Genomic DNA, 27,788 nt, shown 5'->3' with positions numbered 1-27,788 from the left:
AATATGTTGTTCTGCCCCTGAACAAGGCAGTTAACCCACTGTTCCCCTGAACAAGGCAGTTAACCCACTGTTCCCCTGAACAAGGCAGTTAACCCACTGTTCCCCTGAACAAGGCAGTTAACCCACTGTTCCCCTGAACAAGGCAGTTAACCCACTGTTCCCCTGAACAAGGCAGTTAACCCACTGTTCCCCTGAACAAGGCAGTTAACCCACTGTTCCCCTGAACAAGGCAGTTAACCCACTGTTGCCCTGAGCAAGGCAGTTAACCCACTGTTCCCCTGAACAAGGCAGTTAACCCACTGTTCCCCTGAACAAGGCAGTTAACCCACTGTTCCCCTGAGCAAGGCAGTTAACCCACTGTTCCTAAGCCATCATTGAAAATAATAATTTGTTCTTCAATGACTTAGTTAAATAAAGGTAAAAGAAAAGGAAAAGAACTTTAAATTCTGTGTTGATTTCAGTATATAATGAAAGTCTGCTATATAAACGGATGGAAAATGGTATATGGGGAAAAACATGATAAAATCCATGAACACAAACAGCAAGTGTGCGGTTAGAATTGGCAAAAAACACACATTTCTTCCCACAGGGCCGTGGGGTGAGACGGGGATACAGCTTAAGCCTCACCCTCTGCAACATACATATCAACGAACTGACGAGGGCACTAGAACAGTCTGCAACACCCGGCCTCGCCCTCTTCAACATACATATCAATGAACTGGCGAGGGCACTAGAACAGTCTGCAACACCCGGCCTCACCCTCTTCAACATACATATCAACGAACTGACGAGGGCACTAGAACAGTCTGCAGCACCCGGCCTCGCCCTCTTCAACATACATATCAACGAACTGGCGAGGGCACTAGAACAGTCTGCAACACCCGGCCTCGCCCTCTTCAACATACATATCAACGAACTGACGAGGGCACTAGAACAGTCTGCAACACCCGGCCTCGCCCTCTTCAACATACATATCAACGAACTGACGAGGGCACTAGAACAGTCTGCAGCACCCGGCCTCGCCCTCTTCAACATACATATCAACGAACTGACGAGGGCACTAGAACAGTCTGCAGCACCCGGCCTCACCCTGCTAGAATCTGAAGTCAAATGTCTACTGTTTGCTGATGATCTTGTGCTTCTGTCACCAACCAAGGAGGGCCTACAGCAGCACCTAGATCTTCTGCACAGATTCTGTCAGACCTGGGCCCTGACAGTGAATCTCAGTAAGTCAAAAATACTGGTGTTCCAAAAAAGATCCAGTTGCCAGGATCACAAATACAAATTCCATCTAGACACTGTTGCCCAAGAGCACACAAAACAACTATACATACCTTGGCCTAAACATCAGCGCCACAGGTAAATTCCACAAAGCTGTGAACGATCTGAGAGACAAGGCAAGAAGGGCATTCTATGCCATCAAATGGAACATCAAATTAGACATCCCAATTAGGATTTGGCTAAAAATACTTGACTCAGTTCTAGAACCCATTGTCTTTATGGTTGTGAGGTCTGGGGTCCGCTCACCAACCAAGAAATCACATAGTGGAACAAACACAAAATAATGCATGCAGAGCAGAATTAGGTCGATACCCACTAATTATCAAAATCCATAAAAGAGCCATTAAATACTCAAATTTAATGGAAGTGATTCCCAAACCTTCCATAACAAAGCCATTAACAACAGAGAAATTAACCTGGAGAAGATTTCCCTAAGGATGCTGGTCCTGGTGGTCTGTTCACAAACACACCCCACAGAGACCCAGGACAACACAAGTAGACCCAAACAAAATCATGAGAAAACAAAAATAGAATTACTTGACACATTGGAAAGTATTAACAAAAAAACAGAGAGCACACGGTGGCAGAATACCTGACAACTGTGACTGACCCAAACTTAAGGAAAGCTTTTGACAATGTACAGACTCAGTGAGCATAGCCTTGCTATTGAGAAAGGCCGCTGTTGGCAGACAGGCTATGAGCACACTGCCCACAAAATGAGGTGGAAACAAAGCTGTTAAATGTATGACCATATTAGAGACAACTATTTCCGTCCGATTACACAGACCCACAAAGAATTTGAAAACAAATTGAGAGAGAGAGAGAGCAGCAGATCACTGTGTGGTTTCGGGACGTCTCTGAATGTTCTTGAGTGGCCAGAGCCTTGAAACCGATGGAACATCTCTGGAGAGACCGGAAAACAGCTTTGCAGCGACGCTCCCCATCCAACCTGACAGAGCTTGAGATGATCTGCAGAGAGGAATGGGAGAAACTCCCCAAATACAGGTGTGCCAAGCTTGTAGCGTCATACCCAAGAAGACTCTAGACTGTAATCACTGCCAAAGTTGCTTCAACAAATACTTTTTTAAATGTGATGTTTCATTTTTTTTGTGCTTTTTTTTGTGCAAAAAGTCAAGGTCTGAACACTTTCCGAATGCACTTTATTTATGTGTGTGTCTGCATGCGTGTGTGTGTGTCTGTGTGTGTGTGTGTGTGAGAGCGCATGTGTGTGTGTGTGTGTGTGTTTCCTTACCACATAAAGTAATGTACATGTTTTGCAATCGTGTCTTAAAGGCCCCGTTTCTGCAGAACAGCATCTGGGTGTGAAGCCCCGCCTCTCGTCTCTGCTGCCAAAGCTGGATCCAACGCACGTCACAACCACAGTCAAACACCACACCGTCCAGCCTCCTGTAGACAAAAACACATCACAACCACAGTCAAACACCACACCGTCCAGCCTCCTGTAGACAAAAACACATCACAACCACAGTCAAACACCACACCGTCCAGCCTCCTGTAGACAAAAACACATCACAACCACAGTCAAACACCACACCGTCCAGCCTCCTGTAGACAAAAACAGATCACAACCACAGTCAAACACCACACCGTCCAGCCTCCTGTAGACAAAAACACATCACAACCACAGTCAAACACCACACCGTCCAGCCTCCTGTAGACAAAAACACATCACAACCACAGTCAAACACCACACCGCCCAGCCTCCTGTAAACAAAAACACATCACAACCACAGTCAAACACCACACCGTCCAGCCTCCTGTAGACAAAAACACATCACAACCACAGTCAAACACCACACCGTCCAGCCTCCTGTAAACAAAAACACATCACAACCCCAGTCAAACACCACACCGTCCAGTCTCCTGTAGACAAAAACACATCACAACCACAGTCAAACACCACACCGTCCAGCCTCCTGTAGACGAAAACACATCACAACCACAGTCAAACACCACACCGCCCAGCCTCCTGTAGACAAAAACACATCACAACCACAGTCAAACACCACACCGTCCAGCCTCCTGTAGACAAAAACACATCACAACCCCAGTCAAACACCACACCGTCCAGCCTCCTGTAGACAAAAACACATCACAACCCCAGTCAAACACCACACCGTCCAGCCTCCTGTAGACAAAAACACATCACAACCCCAGTCAAACACCACACCGTCCAGCCTCCTGTAGACAAAAACACATCACAACCACAGTCAAACACCACACCGTCCAGCCTCCTGTAGACAAAAACACATCACAACCCCAGTCAAACACCACACCGTCCAGCCTCCTGTAGACAAAAACACATCACAACCACAGTCAAACACCACACCGTCCAGCCTCCTGTAGACAAAAACACATCACAACCACAGTCAAACACCACACCGTCCAGCCTCCTGTAGACAAAAACACATCACAACCACAGTCAAACACCACACCGTCCAGCCTCCTGTAGACAAAAACACATCACAACCAGAGTCAAACACCACACCGTCCAGCCTCCTGTAGACAAAAACACATCACAACCACAGTCAAACACCACACCGTCCAGCCTCCTGTAGACAAAAACACATCACAACCACAGTCAAACACCACACCGTCCAGCCTCCTGTAGACAAAAACACATCACAACCACAGTCAAACACCACACCGTCCAGCCTCCTGTAGACAAAAACACATCACAACCACAGTCAAACACCACACCGTCCAGCCTCCTGTAGACAAAAACACATCACAACCACAGTCAAACACCACACCGTCCAGCCTCCTGTAGACAAAAACACATCACAACCCCAGTCAAACACCACACCGTCCAGCCTCCTGTAAACAAAAACACATCACAACCCCAGTCAAACACCACACCGTCCAGCCTCCTGTAGACAAAAACACATCACAACCACAGTCAAACACCACACCGTCCAGCCTCCTGTAGACAAAAACACATCACAACCCCAGTCAAACACCACACCGTCCAGCCTCCTGTAGACAAAAACACATCACAACCACAGTCAAACACCACACCGTCCAGCCTCCTGTAGACAAAAACACATCACAACCACAGTCAAACACCACACCGTCCAGCCTCCTGTAGACAAAAACACATCACAACCCCAGTCAAACACCACACCGTCCAGCCTCCTGTAGACAAAAACACATCACAACCCCAGTCAAACACCACACCGTCCAGCCTCCTGTAAACAAAAACACATCACAACCCCAGTCAAACACCACACCGTCCAGCCTCCTGTAGACAAAAACACATCACAACCCCAGTCAAACACCACACCGTCCAGCCTCCTGTAGACAAAAACACATCACAACCCCAGTCAAACACCACACCGTCCAGCCTCCTGTAGACAAAAACACATCACAACCACAGTCAAACACCACACCGTCCAGCCTCTTGTAAACAAAAACACATCACAACCCCAGTCAAACACCACACCGTCCAGCCTCCTGTAAACAAAAACACATCACAACCACAGTCAAACACCACACCGCCCAGCCTCCTGTAGACAAAAACACATCACAACCACAGTCAAACACCACACCGTCCAGCCTCCTGTAGACAAAATATACTGTAACAGGAAAACAGCTAGTTTAAGATATGAGGGATGATTATACTGTAGTTTAAGAACATTTCAATGGCGGCCTAGGAACAGTGGGTCAACTGCCTGTTCAGGGGCAGAACGACAGATTTGTACCTAGTCAGCTCGGGGATTTGAACTTGCACCCTTGCAACCTTCCGGTTACTAATCCAACGCTCAAACCACTAGGCTACCCTGCCGCCCCATCTAAACCAAAGGACTGCAGTCTTTACTGTCTAATTCTCTGTGATCTAAACCAAAGGACTGCAGTCTTTACTGTCTAATTCTCTGTAATCTAAACCAAAGGACTGCAGTCTTTACTGTCTAATTCTCTGTAATCTAAACCAAAGGACTGCAGTCTTTACTGTCTAATTCTCTGTAATCTAAACCAAAGGACTGCAGTCTTTACTGTCTAATTCTCTGTGATCTAAACCAAGGTCTATCAAAGGACTGCAGTCTTTACTGTCTAATTCTCTGTGATCTAAACCAAGGTCTATCAAAGGACTGCAGTCTTTACTGTCTAATTCTCTGTGATCTAAACCAAGGTCTATCAAAGGACTGCAGTCTTTACTGTCTAATTCTCTGTAATCTAAACCAAAGGACTGCAGTCTTTACTGTCTAATTCTCTGTGATCTAAACCAAAGGACTGCAGTCTTTACTGTCTAATTCTCTGTGATCTAAACCAAGGTCTATCAGACAGACAGACAGACAGACAGACAGACAGACAGACACAGATTCTAGCAGACGGATTTACAGTAGCTGCTGTAGAATGAAAATGTGGGCTGAAGTGACCCAGCCTTCCTCCAATGATCTCCCATCATATCCCCCTCAGAGAAACTACAGCAGATTGACCATTTATCATGTATAACCCACCACTGTAATACATTAGGGCTGCTTCCCAAGAGAAGGGTTAGGCTGGCTGTGCAGCAGTTCTGGAAGGTTCTGGAAGCTGGCTACTGTAGCTCCACTGCAGGGCCCAGAGAGACAAACACACCATCTGTTTCCTCTGTATCCCAAGCAGTGAAGCATAATATGGAGTCAGACTACATTGTTCAGCATCACATCATTGTTCAGCATCACGTCTCTTTCACTAGAATGACAAAAGATCAGGGTACTGAATTGCTGAGAAAAATTGTAAAACAAAGATAATATGTAATGTTTTTTTTCCAATTTGACTGGGTTTGATAATTATCTGCTGAGTAAACATGTAACTGTATTAAACATGGTGGAATGTGTCCCACATGGGATTCCAAGTTACCTGGTCTCAGGGATGGCTAACTCTGGAAATCCCTTGGGTCTCCTCAGAGTTAGGTACAGCAGCTTTTAGCTTGTCTGTACCCCATCTATGGAACAATCTAAAGAGTTCCCTCCAACAGGATGTAGTGCTGACTCTCAGGCAGTTCAACATGCTGATTGGGAACCTCTTTGATGAGGGATGGGATGAGGTGGGGCAGGAGAGGAAACAGGGAGGCAGACCTTCCCTGAGATGAGGAGGAGAGGAAACAGGGAGGCAGACCTTCCCTGAGATGAGGAGGGGCAGGAGAGGAAACAGGGAGGCAGACCTTCCCTGAGATGAGGAGGAGAGGAAACAGGGAGGCAGACCTTCCCTGAGATGAGGTGGGGGAGGAAACATGGAGGCAGACCTTCCCTGAGATGAGGAGGAGAGGAAACAGGGAGGCAGACCTTCCCTGAGATGAGGAGGGGGAGGAGAGGAAACAGGGAGGCAGACGTTCCCTGAGATGAGGAGGGGGAGGAAACAGGGAGGCAGACCTTCCCTGAGATGAGGAGGAGAGGAAACAGGGAGGCAGACCTTCCCTGAGATGAGGAGGGGCAGGAGAGGAAACAGGGAGGCAGACCTTCCCTGAGATGAGGAGGGGGAGGAGAGGAAACAGGGAGGCAGACCTTCCCTGAGATGAGGAGGGGCAGGAGAGGAAACAGGGAGGCAGACCTTCCCTGAGATGAGGAGGAGAGGAAACAGGGAGGCAGACCTTCCCTGAGATGAGGAGGGGCAGGAGAGGAAACAGGGAGGCAGACCTTCCCTGAGATGAGGAGGGGGAGGAGAGGAAACAGGGAGGCAGACCTTCCCTGAGATGAGGAGGGGGAGGAGAGGAAACAGGGAGGCAGACCTTCCCTGAGATGAGGAGGCGGAGGAAACAGGGAGGCAGACCTTCCCTGAGATGAGGAGGGGCAGGAGAGGAAACAGGGAGGCAGACCTTCCCTGAGATGAGGAGGGGGAGGAAACAGGGAGGCAGACCTTCCCTGAGATGAGGAGGGGGAGGAAACAGGGAGGCAGACCTTCCCTGAGATGAGGAGGGGAGGAGAGGAAACAGGGAGGCAGACCTTCCCTGAGATGAGGAGGGGAGGAGAGGAAACAGGGAGGCAGACCTTCCCTGAGATGAGGAGGGGGAGGAAACAGGGAGGCAGACCTTCCCTGAGATGAGGAGGGGGAGGAGAGGAAACAGGGAGGCAGACCTTCCCTGAGATGAGGAGGGGGAGGAAACAGGGAGGGAGACCTTCCCTGAGATGAGGAGGGGGAGGAAACAGGGAGGCAGACCTTCCCTGAGATGGGGAGGGGGAGGAAACAGGGAGGCAGACCTTCCCTGAGATGAGGAGGGGAGGAGAGGAAACAGGGAGGCAGACCTTCCCTGAGATGAGGAGGGGGAGGAAACAGGGAGGGAGACCTTCCCTGAGATGAGGAGGGGGAGGAAACAGGGAGGCAGACCTTCCCTGAGATGGGGAGGGGGAGGAAACAGGGAGGCAGACCTTCCCTGAGATGAGGAGGGGGAGGAAACAGGGAGGGAGACCTTCCCTGAGATGGGGAGGGGGAGGAAACAGGGAGGCAGACCTTCCCTGAGATGAGGAGGAGAGGAAACAGGGAGGCAGACCTTCCCTGAGATGAGGGGGGGAGGAAACAGGGAGGCAGACCTTCCCTGAGATGAGGAGGGGGAGGAAACATGGAGGCAGACCTTCACTGAGATGAGGAGGAGAGGAAACAGGGAGGCAGACCTTCCCTGAGATGAGGAGGGGGAGGAAACAGGGAGGCAGACCTTCCCTGAGATGAGGAGGGGGAGGAAACAGGGAGGCAGACCTTCCCTGAGATGAGGAGGGGAGGAAACAGGGGGAAGACCTTCCCTGAGATGAGGAGGGGCAGGAGAGGAAACAGGGAGGCAGACCTTCCCTGAGATGAGGAGGAGAGGAAACAGGGAGGCAGACCTTCCCTGAGATGAGGAGGGGCAGGAGAGGAAACAGGGAGGCAGACCTTCCCTGAGATGAGGAGGGGGAGGAGAGGAAACAGGGAGGCAGACCTTCCCTGAGATGAGGAGGGGGAGGAGAGGAAACAGGGAGGCAGACCTTCCCTGAGATGAGGAGGCGGAGGAAACAGGGAGGCAGACCTTCCCTGAGATGAGGAGGGGCAGGAGAGGAAACAGGGAGGCAGACCTTCCCTGAGATGAGGAGGGGGAGGAAACAGGGAGGCAGACCTTCCCTGAGATGAGGAGGGGGAGGAAACAGGGAGGCAGACCTTCCCTGAGATGAGGAGGGGGAGGAGAGGAAACAGGGAGGCAGACCTTCCCTGAGATGAGGAGGGGGAGGAGAGGAAACAGGGAGGCAGACCTTCCCTGAGATGAGGAGGGGGAGGAAACAGGGAGGCAGACCTTCCCTGAGATGAGGAGGGGAGGAGAGGAAACAGGGAGGCAGACCTTCCCTGAGATGAGGAGGGGGAGGAAACAGGGAGGAGACCTTCCCTGAGATGAGGAGGGGGAGGAAACAGGGAGGCAGACCTTCCCTGAGATGGGGAGGGGGAGGAAACAGGGAGGCAGACCTTCCCTGAGATGAGGAGGGGGAGTAAACAGGGAGGGAGACCTTCCCTGAGATGGGGAGGGGGAGGAAACAGGGAGGCAGACCTTCCCTGAGATGAGGAGGAGAGGAAACAGGGAGGCAGACCTTCCCTGAGATGAGGAGGGGGAGGAAACAGGGAGGCAGACCTTCCCTGAGATGAGGAGGGGGAGGAAACATGGAGGCAGACCTTCACTGAGATGAGGAGGAGAGGAAACAGGGAGGCAGACCTTCCCTGAGATGAGGAGGGGGAGGAAACAGGGAGGCAGACCTTCCCTGAGATGAGGAGGGGGAGGAAACAGGGAGGCAGACCTTCCCTGAGATGAGGAGGGGAGGAAACAGGGGGGAAGACCTTCCCTGAGATGGGGAGGGGGAGGAAACAGGGAGGCAGACCTTCCCTGGGATGAGGAGGGGGAGGAAACAGGGAGGCAGACCTTCCCTGAGATGAGGAGGGGGAGGAAACAGGGAGGCAGACCTTCCCTGAGATGAGGAGGGGGAGGAGAGGAAACAGGGAGGCAGACCTTCCCTGAGATGAGGAGGGGGGAGGAGAGGAAACAGGGAGGCAGACCTTCCCTGAGATGAGGAGGGGGAGGAAACAGGGAGGCAGACCTTCCCTGAGATGAGGAGGGGGAGGAGAGGAAACAGGGAGGCAGACCTTCCCTGAGATGAGGAGGGGGGGAGGAAACAGGGAGGGAGACCTTCCCTGAGATGAGGAGGGGGAGGAAACAGGGAGGCAGACCTTCCCTGAGATGGGGAGGGGGAGGAAACAGGGAGGCAGACCTTCCCTGAGATGAGGAGGGGGAGGAGAGGAAACAGGGAGGCAGACCTTCCCTGAGATGAGGAGGGGGAGGAAACAGGGAGGGAGACCTTCCCTGAGATGAGGAGGGGGAGGAAACAGGGAGGCAGACCTTCCCTGAGATGGGGAGGGGGAGGAAACAGGGAGGCAGACCTTCCCTGAGATGAGGAGGGGGAGGAAACAGGGAGGGAGACCTTCCCTGAGATGGGGAGGGGGGAGGAAACAGGGAGGCAGACCTTCCCTGAGATGAGGAGGAGAGGAAACAGGGAGGCAGACCTTCCCTGAGATGAGGAGGGGGAGGAAACAGGGAGGCAGACCTTCCCTGAGATGAGGAGGGGGAGGAAACATGGAGGCAGACCTTCACTGAGATGAGGAGGAGAGGAAACAGGGAGGCAGACCTTCCCTGAGATGAGGAGGGGGAGGAAACAGGGAGGCAGACCTTCCCTGAGATGAGGAGGGGGAGGAAACAGGGAGGCAGACCTTCCCTGAGATGAGGAGGGGAGGAAACAGGGGGGAAGACCTTCCCTGAGATGAGGAGGGGCAGGAGAGGAAACAGGGAGGCAGACCTTCCCTGAGATGAGGAGGAGAGGAAACAGGGAGGCAGACCTTCCCTGAGATGAGGAGGGGCAGGAGAGGAAACAGGGAGGCAGACCTTCCCTGAGATGAGGAGGGGGAGGAGAGGAAACAGGGAGGCAGACCTTCCCTGAGATGAGGAGGGGGAGGAGAGGAAACAGGGAGGCAGACCTTCCCTGAGATGAGGAGGCGGAGGAAACAGGGAGGCAGACCTTCCCTGAGATGAGGAGGGGCAGGAGAGGAAACAGGGAGGCAGACCTTCCCTGAGATGAGGAGGGGGGAGGAAACAGGGAGGCAGACCTTCCCTGAGATGAGGAGGGGGAGGAAACAGGGAGGCAGACCTTCCCTGAGATGAGGAGGGGGAGGAGAGGAAACAGGGAGGCAGACCTTCCCTGAGATGAGGAGGGGGAGGAGAGGAAACAGGGAGGCAGACCTTCCCTGAGATGAGGAGGGGGAGGAAACAGGGAGGCAGACCTTCCCTGAGATGAGGAGGGGGAGGAGAGGAAACAGGGAGGCAGACCTTCCCTGAGATGAGGAGGGGGAGGAAACAGGGAGGGAGACCTTCCCTGAGATGAGGAGGGGGAGGAAACAGGGAGGCAGACCTTCCCTGAGATGGGGAGGGGGAGGAAACAGGGAGGCAGACCTTCCCTGAGATGAGGAGGGGGAGTAAACAGGGAGGGAGACCTTCCCTGAGATGGGGAGGGGGAGGAAACAGGGAGGCAGACCTTCCCTGAGATGAGGAGGAGAGGAAACAGGGAGGCAGACCTTCCCTGAGATGAGGAGGGGGAGGAAACAGGGAGGCAGACCTTCCCTGAGATGAGGAGGGGGAGGAAACATGGAGGCAGACCTTCACTGAGATGAGGAGGAGAGGAAACAGGGAGGCAGACCTTCCCTGAGATGAGGAGGGGGAGGAAACAGGGAGGCAGACCTTCCCTGAGATGAGGAGGGGGAGGAAACAGGGAGGCAGACCTTCCCTGAGATGAGGAGGGGAGGAAACAGGGGGGAAGACCTTCCCTGAGATGGGGAGGGGGAGGAAACAGGGAGGCAGACCTTCCCTGGGATGAGGAGGGGGAGGAAACAGGGAGGCAGACCTTCCCTGAGATGAGGAGGAGAGGAAACAGGGAGGCAGACCTTCCCTGAGATGGGGAGGGGGAGGAAACAGGGAGGCAGACCTTCCCTGAGATGAGGAGGAGAGGAAACAGGGAGGCAGACCTTCCCTGAGATGAGGAGGGGAGGAGAGGAAACAGGGAGGCAGACCTTCCCTGAGATGAGGAGGGGGAGGAAACAGGGAGGCAGACCTTCCCTGAGATGGGGAGGGGGAGGAAACAGGGAGGCAGACCTTCCCTGAGATGAGGAGGAGAGGAAACAGGGAGGCAGACCTTCCCTGAGATGAGGAGGGGGAGGAGAGGAAACAGGGAGGCAGACCTTCCCTGAGATGAGGAGGGGGAGGAAACAGGGAGGCAGACCTTCCCTGAGATGAGGAGGGGGAGGAGAGGAAACAGGAAGGCAGACCTTCCCTGAGATGGGGAGGGGGAGGAAACAGGGAGGCAGACCTTCCCTGAGATGGGGAGGGGGAGGAAACAGGGAGGCAGACCTTCCCTGAGATGGGGAGGGGGAGGAAACAGGGAGGCAGACCTTCCCTGAGATGAGGAGGGGGAGGAAACAGGGAGGCAGACCTTCCCTGAGATGAGGAGGGGAGGAAACAGGGGGAAGACCTTCCCTGAGATGGGGAGGGGGAGGAAACAGGGAGGCAGACCTTCCCTGAGATGAGGAGGGGGAGGAAACATGGAGGCAGACCTTCCCTGAGATGGGGAGGGGGAGGAAACAGGGAGGCAGACCTTCCCTGAAATGAGGAGGAGAGGAAACAGGGAGGCAGACCTTCCCTGAGATGAGGAGGAGAGGAAACAGGGAGGCAGACCTTCCCTGAGATGAGGAGGGGGAGGAAACAGGGAGGCAGACCTTCCCTGAGATGAGGAGGGGGAGGAAACAGGGAGGCAGACCTTCCCTGAGATGGGGAGGGGGAGGAAACAGGGAGGCAGACCTTCCCTGAGATGAGGAGGAGAGGAAACAGGGAGGCAGACCTTCCCTGAGATGAGGAGGGGGAGGAGAGGAAACAGGGAGGCAGACCTTCCCTGAGATGAGGAGGGGGAGGAAACAGGGAGGCAGACCTTCCCTGAGATGAGGAGGGGGAGGAGAGGAAACAGGGAGGCAGACCTTCCCTGTGATGGGGAGGGGAGGAAACAGGGAGGCAGACCTTCCCTGAGATGAGGAGGAGAGGAAACAGGGAGGCAGACCTTCCCTGAGATGGGGAGGGGGAGGAAACAGGGAGGCAGACCTTCCCTGAGATGGGGAGGGGGAGGAAACAGGGAGGCAGACCTTCCCTGAGATGGGGAGGGGGAGGTAACAGGGAGGCAGACCTTCCCTGAGATGAGGAGGAGAGGAAACAGGGAGGCAGACCTTCCCTGAGATGAGGAGGGAGAGGAAACAGGGAGGCAGACCTTCCCTGAGATGAGGAGGGGGAGGAGAGGAAACAGGGAGGCAGACCTTCCCTGAGATGAGGAGGGGGAGGAAACAGGGAGGCAGACCTTCCCTGAGATGGGGAGGGGGAGGAAACAGGGAGGCAGACCTTCCCTGAGATGAGGAGGGGCAGGAGAGGAAACAGGGAGGCAGACCTTCCCTGAGATGAGGAGGGGAGGAAACAGGGAGGGAGACCTTCCCTGAGATGAGGAGGAGAGGAAACAGGGAGGCAGACCTTCCCTGAGATGGGGAGGGGGAGGAAACAGGGAGGCAGACCTTCCCTGAGATGAGGAGGGGAGGAAACAGGGAGGGAGACCTTCCCTGAGATGAGGAGGGGGAGGAAACAGGGAGGCAGACCTTCCCTGAGATGAGGAGGGGGAGGAAACAGGGAGGCAGACCTTCCCTGAGATGAGGAGGGGGAGGAAACAGGGAGGGAGACCTTCCCTGAGATGGGGAGGGGGAGGAAACAGGGAGGCAGACCTTCCCTGAGATGAGGAGGGGGAGGAAACAGGGAGGGAGACCTTCCCTGAGATGGGGAGGGGGAGGAAACAGGGAGGCAGACCTTCCCTGAGATGAGGAGGGGGAGGAAACAGGGAGGCAGACCTTCCCTGAGATGGGGAGGGGGAGGAAACAGGGAGGCAGACCTTCCCTGAGATGAGGAGGGGGAGGAAACAGGGAGGGAGACCTTCCCTGAGATGGGGAGGGGGAGGAAACAGGGAGGCAGACCTTCCCTGAGATGAGGAGGGGGAGGAGAGGAAACAGGGAGGCAGACCTTCCCTGAGATGAGGAGGAGAGGAAACAGGGAGGCAGACCTTCCCTGAGATGGGGAGGGGGAGGAAACTGGGAGGCAGACCTTCCCTGAGATGAGGAGGGGAGGAAACAGGGAGGGAGACCTTCCCTGAGATGAGGAGGGGGAGGAGAGGAAACAGGGAGGCAGACCTTCCCTGAGATGAGGAGGGGGAGGAAACAGGGAGGCAGACCTTCCCTGAGATGAGGAGGCGGAGGAAACAGGGAGGCAGACCTTCCCTGAGATGAGGAGGGGGAGGAAACAGGGAGGCAGACCTTCCCTGAGATGGGGAGGGGGAGGAAACAGGGAGGCAGACCTTCCCTGAGATGAGGAGGGGGAGGAAACAGGGAGGCAGACCTTCCCTGAGATGAGGAGGGGAGGAAACAGGGGGGAAGACCTTCCCTGAGATGGGGAGGGGGAGGAAACAGGGAGGCAGACCTTCCCTGAGATGAGGAGGAGAGGAAACAGGGAGGCAGACCTTCCCTGAGATGGGGAGGGGGAGGAAACAGGGAGGCAGACCTTCCCTGAGATGAGGAGGAGAGGAAACAGGGAGGCAGACCTTCCCTGAGATGAGGAGGGGGAGGAGAGGAAACAGGGAGGCAGACCTTCCCTGAGATGAGGAGGGGGAGGAAACAGGGAGGCAGACCTTCCCTGAGATGGGGAGGGGGAGGAAACAGGGAGGCAGACCTTCCCTGAGATGAGGAGGAGAGGAAACAGGGAGGCAGACCTTCCCTGAGATGAGGAGGGGGAGGAGAGGAAACAGGGAGGCAGACCTTCCCTGAGATGAGGAGGGGGAGGAAACAGGGAGGCAGACCTTCCCTGAGATGAGGAGGGGGAGGAGAGGAAACAGGGAGGCAGACCTTCCCTGTGATGGGGAGGGGAGGAAACAGGGAGGCAGACCTTCCCTGAGATGAGGAGGAGAGGAAACAGAGAGGCAGACCTTCCCTGAGATGGGGAGGGGGAGGAAACAGGGAGGCAGACCTTCCCTGAGATGGGGAGGGGGAGGAAACAGGGAGGCAGACCTTCCCTGAGATGGGGAGGGGGAGGAAACAGGGAGGCAGACCTTCCCTGAGATGAGGAGGAGAGGAAACAGGGAGGCAGACCTTCCCTGAGATGAGGAGGAGAGGAAACAGGGAGGCAGACCTTCCCTGAGATGAGGAGGAGAGGAAACAGGGAGGCAGACCTTCCCTGAGATGAGGAGGGGGAGGAGAGGAAACAGGGAGGCAGACCTTCCCTGAGATGAGGAGGGGAGGAAACAGGGGGGAAGACCTTCCCTGAGATGGGGAGGGGGAGGAAACAGGGAGGCAGACCTTCCCTGAGATGAGGAGGAGAGGAAACAGGGAGGCAGACCTTCCCTGAGATGGGGAGGGGGAGGAAACAGGGAGGCAGACCTTCCCTGAGATGAGGAGGAGAGGAAACAGGGAGGCAGACCTTCCCTGAGATGAGGAGGGGGAGGAGAGGAAACAGGGAGGCAGACCTTCCCTGAGATGAGGAGGGGGAGGAAACAGGGAGGCAGACCTTCCCTGAGATGGGGAGGGGGAGGAAACAGGGAGGCAGACCTTCCCTGAGATGAGGAGGAGAGGAAACAGGGAGGCAGACCTTCCCTGAGATGAGGAGGGGGGGAGGAGAGGAAACAGGGAGGCAGACCTTCCCTGAGATGAGGAGGGGGAGGAAACAGGGAGGCAGACCTTCCCTGAGATGAGGAGGGGGAGGAGAGGAAACAGGGAGGCAGACCTTCCCTGTGATGGGGAGGGGAGGAAACAGGGAGGCAGACCTTCCCTGAGATGAGGAGGAGAGGAAACAGAGAGGCAGACCTTCCCTGAGATGGGGAGGGGGAGGAAACAGGGAGGCAGACCTTCCCTGAGATGGGGAGGGGGAGGAAACAGGGAGGCAGACCTTCCCTGAGATGGGGAGGGGGAGGAAACAGGGAGGCAGACCTTCCCTGAGATGGGGAGGGGGAGGAAACAGGGAGGCAGACCTTCCCTGAGATGAGGAGGGGGAGGAAACAGGGAGGGAGACCTTCCCTGAGATGGGGAGGGGGAGGAAACAGGGAGGCAGACCTTCCCTGAGATGAGGAGGGGGAGGAAACAGGGAGGCAGACCTTCCCTGAGATGGGGAGGGGGAGGAAACAGGGAGGCAGACCTTCCCTGAGATGAGGAGGGGGAGGAAACAGGGAGGGAGACCTTCCCTGAGATGGGGAGGGGGAGGAAACAGGGAGGCAGACCTTCCCTGAGATGAGGAGGGGGAGGAGAGGAAACAGGGAGGCAGACCTTCCCTGAGATGAGGAGGAGAGGAAACAGGGAGGCAGACCTTCCCTGAGATGGGGAGGGGGAGGAAACAGGGAGGCAGACCTTCCCTGAGATGAGGAGGGGAGGAAACAGGGAGGGAGACCTTCCCTGAGATGAGGAGGAGAGGAAACAAAGAGGCAGACCTTCCCTGAGATGAGGAGGAGAGGAAACAGGGAGGCAGACCTTCCCTGAGATGAGGAGGAGAGGAAACAGGGAGGCAGACCTTCCCTGAGATGGGGGGGGGAGGAAACAGGGAGTCAGACCTTCCCTGAGATGAGGAGGGGGAGGAAACAGGGAGGGAGACCTTCCCTGAGATGAGGAGGAGAGGAAACAGGGAGGCAGACATTCCCTGAGATGGGGAGGGGGAGGAAACAGGGAGGCAGACCTTCCCTGAGATGAGGAGGGGGAGGAAACAGGGAGGGAGACCTTCCCTGAGATGAGGAGGGGGAGGAAACAGGGAGGCAGACCTTCCCTGAGATGAGGAGGGGGAGGAAACAGGGAGGCAGACCTTCCCTGAGATGAGGAGGGGAGGAAACAGGGAGGCAGACCTTCCCTGAGATGAGGAGGGGGAGGAAACAGGGAGGCAGACCTTCCCTGAGATGGGGAGGGGGAGGAAACAGGGAGGCAGACCTTCCCTGAGATGAGGAGGGGAGGAAACAGGGAGGGAGACCTTCCCTGAGATGAGGAGGAGAGGAAACAGGGAGGCAGACCTTCCCTGAGATGAGGAGGGGGAGGAGAGGAAACAGGGAGGCAGACCTTCCCTGAGATGAGGAGGAGAGGAAACAGGGAGGCAGACCTTCCCTGAGATGGGGAGGGGGAGGAGAGGAAACAGGGAGGCAGACCTTCCCTGAGATGAGGAGGGGAGGAAACAGGGAGGGAGACCTTCCCTGAGATGAGGAGGAGAGGAAACAAAGAGGCAGACCTTCCCTGAGATGAGGAGGAGAGGAAACAGGGAGGCAGACCGTCCCTGAGATGAGGAGGAGAGGAAACAGGGAGGCAGACCTTCCCTGAGATGGGGAGGGGGAGGAAACAGGGAGGCAGACCTTCCCTGAGATGAGGAGGGGAGGAAACAGGGAGGGAGACCTTCCCTGAGATGAGGAGGAGAGGAAACAGGGAGGCAGACCTTCCCTGAGATGGGGAGGGGGAGGAAACAGGGAGGCAGACCTTCCCTGAGATGAGGAGGGGAGGAAACAGGGAGGGAGACCTTCCCTGAGATGAGGAGGGGGAGGAAACAGGGAGGCAGACCTTCCCTGAGATGAGGAGGGGGAGGAAACAGGGAGGCAGACCTTCCCTGAGATGAGGAGGGGAGGAAACAGGGAGGCAGACCTTCCCTGAGATGAGGAGGGGGAGGAAACAGGGAGGCAGACCTTCCCTGAGATGGGGAGGGGGAGGAAACAGGGAGGCAGACCTTCCCTGAGATGAGGAGGGGAGGAAACAGGGAGGGAGACCTTCCCTGAGATGAGGAGGAGAGGAAACAGGGAGGCAGACCTTCCCTGAGATGAGGAGGGGGAGGAAACAGGGAGGGAGACCTTCCCTGAGATGAGGAGGGGGAGGAAACAGGGGGGAAGACCTTCCCTGAGATGAGGAGGGGGAGGAAACAGGGAGGGAGACCTTCCCTGAGATGGGGAGGGGGAGGAAACAGGGAGGCAGACCTTCCCTGAGATGAGGAGGAGAGGAAACAGGGAGGCAGACCTTCCCTGAGATGAGGAGGGGGAGGAAACAGGGAGGCAGACCTTCCCTGAGATGGGGAGGGGGAGGAAACAGGGGGGAAGACCTTCCCTGAGATGAGGAGGGGGAGGGGGAGGAAACAGGGAGGGAGACCTTCCCTGAGATGGGGAGGGGGAGGAAACAGGGAGGCAGACCTTCCCTGATATGAGGAGGGGGAGGAAACAGGGAGGCAGACCTTCCCTGAGATGGGGAGGGGGAGGAAACAGGGAGGCAGACCTTCCCTGAGATGGGGAGGGGGAGGAAACAGGGAGGCAGACCTTCCCTGAGATGAGGAGGGGGAGGAAACAGGGAGGGAGACCTTCCCTGAGATGGGGAGGGGGAGGAAACAGGGAGGCAGACCTTCCCTGAGATGAGGAGGGGGAGGAGAGGAAACAGGGAGGCAGACCTTCCCTGAGATGAGGAGGAGAGGAAACAGGGAGGCAGACCTTCCCTGAGATGGGGAGGGGGGAGGAAACAGGGAGGCAGACCTTCCCTGAGATGAGGAGGGGGAGGAGAGGAAACAGGGAGGCAGACCTTCCCTGAGATGAGGAGGAGAGGAAACAGGGAGGCAGACCTTCCCTGAGATGGGGAGGGGGAGGAAACAGGGAGGCAGACCTTCCCTGAGCTGAGGAGGGGAGGAAACAGGGAGGGAGACCTTCCCTGAGATGAGGAGGAGAGGAAACAGGGAGGCAGACCTTCCCTGAGATGGGGAGGGGGAGGAAACAGGGAGGCAGACCTTCCCTGAGATGAGGAGGGGAGGAAACAGGGAGGGAGACCTTCCCTGAGATGAGGAGGGGCAGGAGAGGAAACAGGGAGGCAGACCTTCCCTGAGATGAGGAGGAGGAGGAAACAGGGAGGCAGACCTTCCCTGAGATGAGGAGGGGAGGAAACAGGGAGGCAGACCTTCCCTGAGATGAGGAGGAGAGGAAACAGGGAGGCAGACCTTCCCTGAGATGGGGAGGGGGAGGAAACAGGGAGGCAGACCTTCCCTGAGATGAGGAGGGGAGGAAACAGGGAGGGAGACCTTCCCTGAGATGAGGAGGGGCAGGAGAGGAAACAGGGAGGCAGACCTTCCCTGAGATGAGGAGGGGGAGGAGAGGAAACAGGGAGGCAGACCTTCCCTGAGATGAGGAGGGGGAGGAAACAGGGGGGAAGACCTTCCCTGAGATGAGGAGGGGGAGGAAACAGGGAGGCAGACCTTCCCTGAGATGAGGAGGCGGAGGAAACAGGGAGGCAGACCTTCCCTGAGATGAGGAGGGGGAGGAAACAGGGAGGCAGACCTTCCCTGAGATGAGGAGGCGGAGGAAACAGGGAGGCAGACCTTCCCTGAGATGAGGAGGGGAGGAAACAGGGAGGCAGACCTTCCCTGAGATGAGGAGGGGGAGGAGAGGAAACAGGGAGGCAGACCTTCCCTGAGATGAGGAGGGGGAGGAAACAGGGAGGCAGACCTTCCCTGAGATGAGGAGGGGGAGGAAACAGGGGGGAAGACCTTCCCTGAGATGAGGAGGGGGAGGAGAGGAAACAGGGAGGCAGACCTTCACTGAGATGAGGAGGCGGAGGAAACAGGGAGGCAGACCTTCCCTGAGATGAGGAGGGGGAGGAGAGGAAACAGGGAGGCAGACCTTCCCTGAGATGAGGAGGCGGAGGAAACAGGGGGGAAGACCTTCCCTGAGATGAGGAGGAGAGGAAACAGGGAGGGAGACCTTCCCTGAGATGAGGAGGGGGAGGAGAGGAAACAGGGAGGCAGACCTTCCCTGAGATGAGGAGGGGGAGGAGAGGAAACAGGGAGGCAGACCTTCCCTGAGATGAGGAGGGGGAGGAGAGGAAACAGGGAGGCAGACCTTCCCTGAGATGAGGAGGCGGAGGAAACAGGGAGGCAGACCTTCCCTGAGATGAGGAGGGGGAGGAAACATGGAGGCAGACCTTCCCTGAGATGAGGAGGGGGAGGACTGTAATATTCTACTGGCGGTGCTGAAGGAGCATCAGACTGGACCAGACTGGACCAGACTGTAATATTCTACTAGTGGTGCTGAAGGAGCATCAGACTGGACCAGACTGGACCAGACTGTAATATTCTACTGGTGGTGCTGAAGGAGCAACAGACTGGACCAGACTGGACCAGCCTGTAATATTCAACTGGTGGTGCTGAAAGAGCATCAGACTGGACCAGACTGGACCAGACTGTAATATTCTACTGCTGGTGCTGAAAGAGCATCAGACTGGACCAGACTGGACCAGACTGTAATATTCTACTGGTGGTGCTGAAAGAGCATCAGACTGGACCAGACTGTAATATTCTACTGGTGGTGCTGAAAGAGCATCAGACTGGACCAGACTGGACCAGACTGTAATATTCTACTGCTGGTGCTGAAAGAGCATCAGACTGGACCAGACTGGACCAGGCTGTAATATTCTACTGGTGGTGCTGAAAGAGCATCAGACTGGACCAGACTGGACCAGACTGTAATATTCTACTGGTGGTGCTGAAAGAGCATCAGACTGGACCAGACTGGACCAGACTGGAATATTCTACTGGTGGTGCTGAAAGAGCATCAGACTGGACCAGACTGGACCAGACTGGAATATTCTACTGGTGGTGCTGAAGGAGCATCAGACTGGACCAGAATGGACCAGACTGTAATATTCTACTGGTGGTGCTGAAGGAGCATCAGACTGGACCAGACTGGACCAGACTGTAATATTCTACTGGTGGTGCTGAAGGAGCATCAGACTGGACCAGACTGGACCAGACAGTAATATTCTACTGGTGGTGCTGAAGGAGCATCAGACTGGACCAGACTGGACCAGACTGTAATATTCTACTGATGGTGCTGAAAGAGCATCAGACTGGACCAGACTGGACCAGACTGTAATATTCTACTGGTGGTGCTGAAAGAGCATCAGACTGGACCAGACTGGACCAGACTGTAAAATTCTACTGGTGGTGCTGAACGAACATCAGACTGGACCAGACTGTAATATTCTACTGGTGGTGCTGAAGGAGCATCAGACTGGACCAGACTGGACCAGACTGTAATATTCTACTGGTGGTGCTGAAAGAGCATCAGACTGGACCAGACTGTAATATTCTACTGGTGGTGCTGAAGGAGCACCAGACTGGACCAGACTGTAATATTCTACTGGTTGTGCTGAAAGAGCATCAGACTGGACCAGACTGGACCAGACTGTAATATTCTACTGGTGGTGCTGAAAGAGCATCAGACTGGACCAGACTGGACCAGACTGGAATATTCTACTGGTGGTGCTGAAGGAGCATCAGACTGGACCAGACTGGACCAGACTGTTATATTCTACTGGTGGTGCTGAAGGAGCATCAGACTGGACCAGACTGGACCAGACTGTAATATTCTACTGGTGGTGCTGAAGGAGCATCAGACTGGACCAGACTGGACCAGACAGTAATATTCTACTGGTGGTGCTGAAGGAGCATCAGACTGGACCAGACTGGACCAGACTGTAATATTCTACTGCTGGTGCTGAAGGAGCATCAGACTGGACCAGACTGGACCAGACTGTAATATTCTACTGGTGGTGCTGAAGGAGCATCAGACTGGACCAGACTGGACCAGACTGTAATATTCTACTGATGGTGCTGAAAGAGCATCAGACTGGACCAGACTGGACCAGACTGTAATATTCTACTGGTGGTGCTGAAAGAGCATCAGACTGGACCAGACTGGACCAGACTGTAAAATTCTACTGGTGGTGCTGAACGAACATCAGACTGGACCAGACTGTAATATTCTACTGGTGGTGCTGAAGGAGCATCAGACTGGACCAGACTGGACCAGACTGTAATATTCTACTGGTGGTGCTGAAAGAGCATCAGACTGGACCAGACTGTAATATTCTACTGGTGGTGCTGAAGGAGCACCAGACTGGACCAGACTGTAATATTCTACTGGTGGTGCTGAAAGAGCATCAGACTGGACCAGACTGGACCAGACTGTAATATTCTACTGGTGGTGCTGAAGGAGCATCAGATTGGGCCTGGCTTTTACTGCAATATTCATAACTAATAGGAGAATGAGGTCAGACTGCCTCTAACTCTCTCTCTCTGCAGTGTCTTAATTATGCTGGGTAACTGACTTCCAGATCACAGTGCCATGACACTGCCTGTATGTCCCAAATGACACCCTATTCCCTATGCACTCCTTTAGACCAGAGCCCTATGGGACTATATATAGAACAAGATGCTGTTTGAGACTCACACAGACAATGCGTTGTGTTTTACACGGTTGTTTTGCTGTGTGCGGGTTCTGAAACACACACACACACTTTTGCTTGAATGAGAATGTAACTTACAGCTCAGAAAGTTGCAGGTTCTGGAACAGTTGCCAGGACAAGGTGGTTAGAGGGTTCTTGGATAGGTTTCTAGAGAGAGTGAGAGAGAGAGAGAGAGAGAGAGAGAGAGAGAGAGACAGAGAGAGAGGGAGAGAGACAGAGGAAGGAAAGAGAGAGAGAGAGAGGAAGGAGAGAGAGAGGAAGGAAAGAGAGAGAGAGAGCATGTTTTTACAAAAATATAGATTCAGAGTTAGATAAACTTTGTGATTTTTCTGGATGTTGCACCAGAAGAGTTTTTCTCTCTCGCCCATCTACACACAAAACATTTCGCTACACTCGCATTAACATCTGCTAACCATGTGTATGTGACAAATAAAATTTGATTTGATTTGAAAACACAATAATGACATCGTGAAAACATTTATTGAAATTTTTTGCAAATTCATTGAAAAAGAAAAAGAAATATTTTATTTACCTATAGTACCAGTCAAAGGGTCGGACACGCCTTCTCATTCAAAGGTTTTTCTTTATTTTTACTATTTTCTACATTGTAAAAATCAAAACTATGAAATATCACAAATGGAATCATGTCGTAACCATAAATGTGTTAAACAAATCAAAAATATTTTTGATTTTAGATTCTTCAAAGTAGCCACCCTTTGCCTTGATGACAGCTTTGCATTATCTTGGCATTTTCTCAACCAGCTTCACCTGGAATACTTTTTGAACGAGTTCCCACATATACTGAGCACTTGTTGGCTGCTTTTCCTTCACTCTGTGGTCCAACTCATCTGAAACCATCTCAATTAGGTTGAGGTCGGGTGATTGTGGAGTCAAGGTCATCTGATGCAGCACTCCATCACTCTCCTTATTGGTGAAATATCCCTTACACAGCCTGGAGGTGTGTTGGGTCATTGTCCTGTTGAAAAACAAATTATTGTCCCACTAAGCACAAACCTTATGGGATGGCGTATTGCTGCTGAATGCTGTGTTAGCCGTGCTGGTTAAGTGTGCCTTTGTATTGTGACATTGTCACCAGCGAAGCACCCCCACACCATCACACCTCCTCCTCCATGCTTCACTGTGGGAACCACACATGATGAGATCATCCTTTCACCTACTCTGCATCTCACAAAGACACGGTGGTTGGAACCATAAATCTCAAATTTGGACTCATTCTTTATTTTTTCTGAAAAACTCCCCAGTCCTTAATGATTCCAATCATACTCAAGGCCTGATGCAGCCATCACCTGATGCAGCCACCACCACCTGATGCAGCCACCACCTGATGCAGCCACCACCACCTGATGCAGCCACCACCACCTGATGCAGCCACCACAACCTGATGCAGCCACCACCTGATGCAGCCACCACCTGATGCAGCCACCACCACCTAATGCAGCCACCACCACCTGATGCAGCCACCACCACCTGATGCAGCCACCACCACCTGATGCAGCCACCACCTGATGCAGCCACCACCTGATGCAGCCACCACCACCTAATGCAGCCACCACCACCTGATGCAGCCACCACCACCTGATGCAGCCACCACCACCTGATGCAGCCACCACCTGATGCAGCCACCACCTGATGCAGCCACCACCTGATGCAGCCACCACCACCTGATGCAGCCACCACCTGATGCAGCCACCACCTGATGCAGCCACCACCTGATGCAGCCACCACCACCTGATGCAGCCACCACAACCTGATGCAGCCACCACCTGATGCAGCCACCACCTGATGCAGCCACCACCACCTAATGCAGCCACCACCACCTGATGCAGCCACCACAACCTGATGCAGCCACCACCTGATGCAGCCACCACCTGATGCAGCCACCACCACCTAATGCAGCCACCACCACCTGATGCAGCCACCACCACCTGATGCAGCCACCACCACTTGATGCAGCCACCACCTGATGCAGCCACCACCTGATGCAGCCACCACCTGATGCAGCCACCACCTGATGCAGCCACCACCACCTGATGCAGCCACCACCACCTGATGCAGCCACCACCTGATGCAGCCACCACCACCTGATGCAGCCACCACCACCTGATGCAGCCACCACCTGATGCAGCCACCACCTGATGCAGCCACCACCACCACCTGATGCAGCCACCACCACTTGATGCAGCCACCACCACCTGATGCAGCCACCACCTGATGCAGCCACCACCTGATGCAGCCACCACCACCTGATGCAGCCACCACCACCTGATGCAGCCACCACCTGATGCAGCCACCACCTGATGCAGCCACCACCACCTGATGCAGCCAGCACCACCTGATGCAGCCACCACCTGATGCAGCCACCACCACCTGATGCAGCCACCACCACCTGATGCAGCCACCACCACCTGATGCAGCCACCACCACCTGATGCAGCCAGCACCACCTGATGCAGCCACCACCTGATGCAGCCAGCACCACCTGATGCAGCCACCACCTGATGCAGCCACCACCACCTGATGCAGCCACCACCACCTGATGCAGCCACCACCACCTGATGCAGCCACCACCACCTGATGCAGCCACCACCTGATGCAGCCACCACCACCTGATGCAGCCACCACCACCTGATGCAGCCACCACCACCTGATGCAGCCACCACCACCTGATGCAGCCAGCACCACCTGATGCAGCCACCACCTGATGCAGCCACCACCACCTGATGCAGCCACCACCACCTGATGCAGCCACCACCACCTGATGCAGCCAGCACCACCTGATGCAGCCACCACTTGATGCAGCCACCACCACCTGATGCAGCCACCACCTGATGCAGCCACCACCTGATGCAGCCACCACCACCTGATGCAGCCACCACCACCTGATGCAGCCACCACCTGATGCAGCCACCACCTGATGCAGCCACCACCACCTGATGCAGCCAGCACCACCTGATGCAGCCACCACCTGATGCAGCCACCACCTGATGCAGCCACCACTATCCTGGACCATATGGAGAGCGGTACTCAGTAAAGTGTTGATCTGCCCCAAACATAACACTTCGTATTCACACAAGAAGTGAATTGCTTTGCCACATTTTTTTGCAGTTGTACTTTAGTGCCTTGTTGTAAACAGGCTGCATGTTGTGGAATACTTTTATTCTGCACAGGCTTCCTTCTTTTCACTCTGTCAATTAGTTTAGTATTGTGGAGTAACTACAATGTTGTTGATCCATCCTCAGTTTTCTCCTCACAACCATTAAACTCTGTAATATTTTATTTTTATTTTTTATTATTGAACCTTTATTTAACCAGGCAAGTCAGTTAAGAACAAATTCTTATTTACAATGACGGCCTACCCCGGTCAACCCCTCCCCTAAGCCGGACAATGCTGGGACAATTGTGTGAACCCGAGTCTGTAGTGACGCCTCTAGCACTACAATGCAGTGCCTTAGACCGCTGCACCACTCGGGCCCCCCATTTAACGTCACCATTAGCCTCATGATGAGTACAGGAGAGGGCTGAGACCACCCCACTGGGGGCCCCACAAGGGTGCGTTTTCAGCCCTCTTCTGTACTCCCTGTTCACCCATGACTGCGTGGCCGCTTCCAACTCAATCATCAACTTTGCAGACGACACTACAGTGGTAGGCTTGATTACCAACAACGACGAGACGGCCTACAGGGAGGAGGTGAGAGCCCTCGGAGTGTGGTGTTAGGAAAATAACCTCACACTCAACGTCAACAAAACTAAGGAGATGATCGTGGACTTCAGGAAACAGCAGAGGGAGCACCCCCCTATCGACATCGACAGGACAGTAGCGGAGAAGATGGAAAGTTAAGTTCCTCGGCATACACATCACGGACAAACTGAAATGGTCCACCCACACAGACGGTGTGGTGAAGAACCTCAGGAGGCTGAAGAAATGTGGCTTCTCATCAAAAACACTCAAACTTTTACAGATGCGCAATCGAGAGCATCCTGCCGGGCTGTATCACCGCCTGGTACGGCAACTGCTCCGCCCACAACCGTAAGGCTCTCCAGAGGGTAGTGCGGTCTGCACAACGCATCACCGGGGGCAAACTACCTGCCCTCCAGGACACCTACACCACCCGATGTCACAGGAAGGCCATAAAGATCATCAAGGACAACAACCAGCCGAGCCACTGCCTGTTCACCCCGTTACCATCCAGAAGGCGAGGTCAGTACAGGTGCATCAAAGCTGGGACCGAGAGACTGAAAAACAGCTTCTATCTCAAGGCCATCAGACTGTTAAACAGCCACCACTAACATAGAAAGGCTGCTGCCAACAAACAGACTCAACGCTCTGACTTTAATAAATGGACTTAATTAAGGTATCACTTTAAACTTTAATAATGTTTACACATCCTACATTATACATCTCATATGTACAGTTGAATGCGGAAGTTTAGATACACTTAGGTTGGAGTCATTAAAACTCATTTTTAACAAACTATAGTTTTGGCATGTCGTTTAAATGTTTCGGGTAGCCTTCCACAACTTTCCCACAATAAGTTGCGTGAATGTTGGCCCATTCCTCCTGACAGGGCTGGTGTAACTGAGTCAGGTTTGTAGGCCTCCTTGCTCGCACATGCTTTTTCAGTTCTGCCCACAATTTTTCAATAGGGTTGAGGTCAGGGCTTTGTGATGGCCACTCCAATACCTCAACTTTGTCGTCCTTAAGCCATTTTGCCACAACATTGGAAGTAAGCTTGGGGTCATTGTCCATTTGGAAGACCCATTTGCGACCAAGCTTTAACTTCCTGACTGATGTCTTGAGATGTGGCTCCAATATATCCACACCAGTCCCTCCTGCAGCAAAGCACCCACACAACATGATGCTGCCACCCCCATGCTTCACGGTTGGGATAGTGATCTTCGGCTTGCAATCCTCCCCGTTTTTCCTCCAAACATAACGATGGTCAATAAGGCCAGACAGTTCTATGTTTGTTTCATCAGACCAGAGGAAATTTCTCCAAAAAGTACAATCTTTGTCCCCCTGTGCAGTTGCAAACCGTAGTCTGTTTTTTTTGTGGCGGTTTTGGAGCAGTGGCTTCTTCCTTGCTGAGTGGCCTTTCAGGTTATGTCGATATAGGACTTGTTTTACTGTGGATATAGATACTTTTGTACCTGTTTCCTCCAGCATCTTCACAAGGTCTTTTGCTGTTTGTTGTTCCACGGTTGATTTGCACTTCTCGCACCAAGGTACATTCTTCTCTAGGTGACAGAACGCATCTCCTTCCTGAGCGGTATGACAGCTGCGTGGTCCCATGGTGTTTATACAGATGAATGTGGTACCTTCACGTGTTTGGAAATTACTCCCAAGGATGAACTAGACTTGTGGAGGTCTACAAAAAAAATCTGAGGACTTGGCTGATTTCTTTTGATTGTCCCATGATGTCAAGCAAAGAGGCACTGAGTTTGAAGGTAGGCATTGAAATACATCCACAGGTACACCTCCAATTGACTCAAATGATGTCAGAAGCTTCTAAAGCCATGACATCATTTTCTGGAATATTCCAAACTGTTTAAAGGCAGTCAGCTTAGTGTATGTAGACTTCTGACCCACTGGAATTGTGATACAGTGAATTAGAAGTGAAATAATCTGTCTGTAAACAATTGTTGGAAAAATTACTTATGTCCTCCACATAGTAGATGTCCTGACCGACTTGCCAAAACTATAGTTTGTCTCATATGAAGTTGAGTCAGTTGTCTCATATATAGTTGAATCAGTTGTCTCATATGAAGTTGAGTCAGTTGTCTCATATATAGTTGAGTCAGTAGTCTCATATGAAGTTGAGTCAGTTGTCTCATATATAGTTGAGTCAGTCGTCTCATATATAGTTGAGTCAGTTGTTGTCTCATGTATAGCTGAGTCAGTTGTCTCATATATAGTTGAGTCAGTTGTCTCATATATAGTTGAGTCAATTGTCCCATACATAGTTGAGTCAGTTCTCATATGAATTGTCTCATATATAGTTGATTCAGTTGTCTCATATATAGTTTAGTCGGTTGTCTCATATATAGTTTAGTCAGTTGTCTCATATATAGTTTAGTCAGTTGTCTCATATGAAGTTGAGTCAGTTGTCTCATATATAGTTGAGTCAGTAGTCT

At 53.6% G+C, this 27,788-nt stretch overlaps 1 protein-coding gene across 1 annotated transcript in view; it reads right to left on the bottom strand.

The window, feature by feature from the left end:
- The window catches only part of LOC135532947 (NT-3 growth factor receptor-like), a 61,133-nt gene that overhangs the window by 18,405 nt on the left and 14,940 nt on the right, over nt 1–27,788 (bottom strand). The window contains exons 3-4 of the mRNA XM_064960374.1: nt 21,715–21,783; nt 2,534–2,688 (exon numbers count right to left, since the gene is read on the bottom strand). Coding sequence (XP_064816446.1) covers nt 2,534–2,688; nt 21,715–21,783 — 224 coding nt within the window. The remainder of the gene's footprint in view (nt 1–2,533; nt 2,689–21,714; nt 21,784–27,788) is intronic.

The sequence above is a fragment of the Oncorhynchus masou genome, unplaced genomic scaffold (assembly GCF_036934945.1).
Source record: "Oncorhynchus masou masou isolate Uvic2021 unplaced genomic scaffold, UVic_Omas_1.1 unplaced_scaffold_2127, whole genome shotgun sequence".
Taxonomy (NCBI): domain Eukaryota; kingdom Metazoa; phylum Chordata; class Actinopteri; order Salmoniformes; family Salmonidae; genus Oncorhynchus; species Oncorhynchus masou.
The sequence above is the reverse complement of the archived record's forward strand: the minus strand, read 5'-3'. Positions and strand labels throughout refer to the sequence as shown.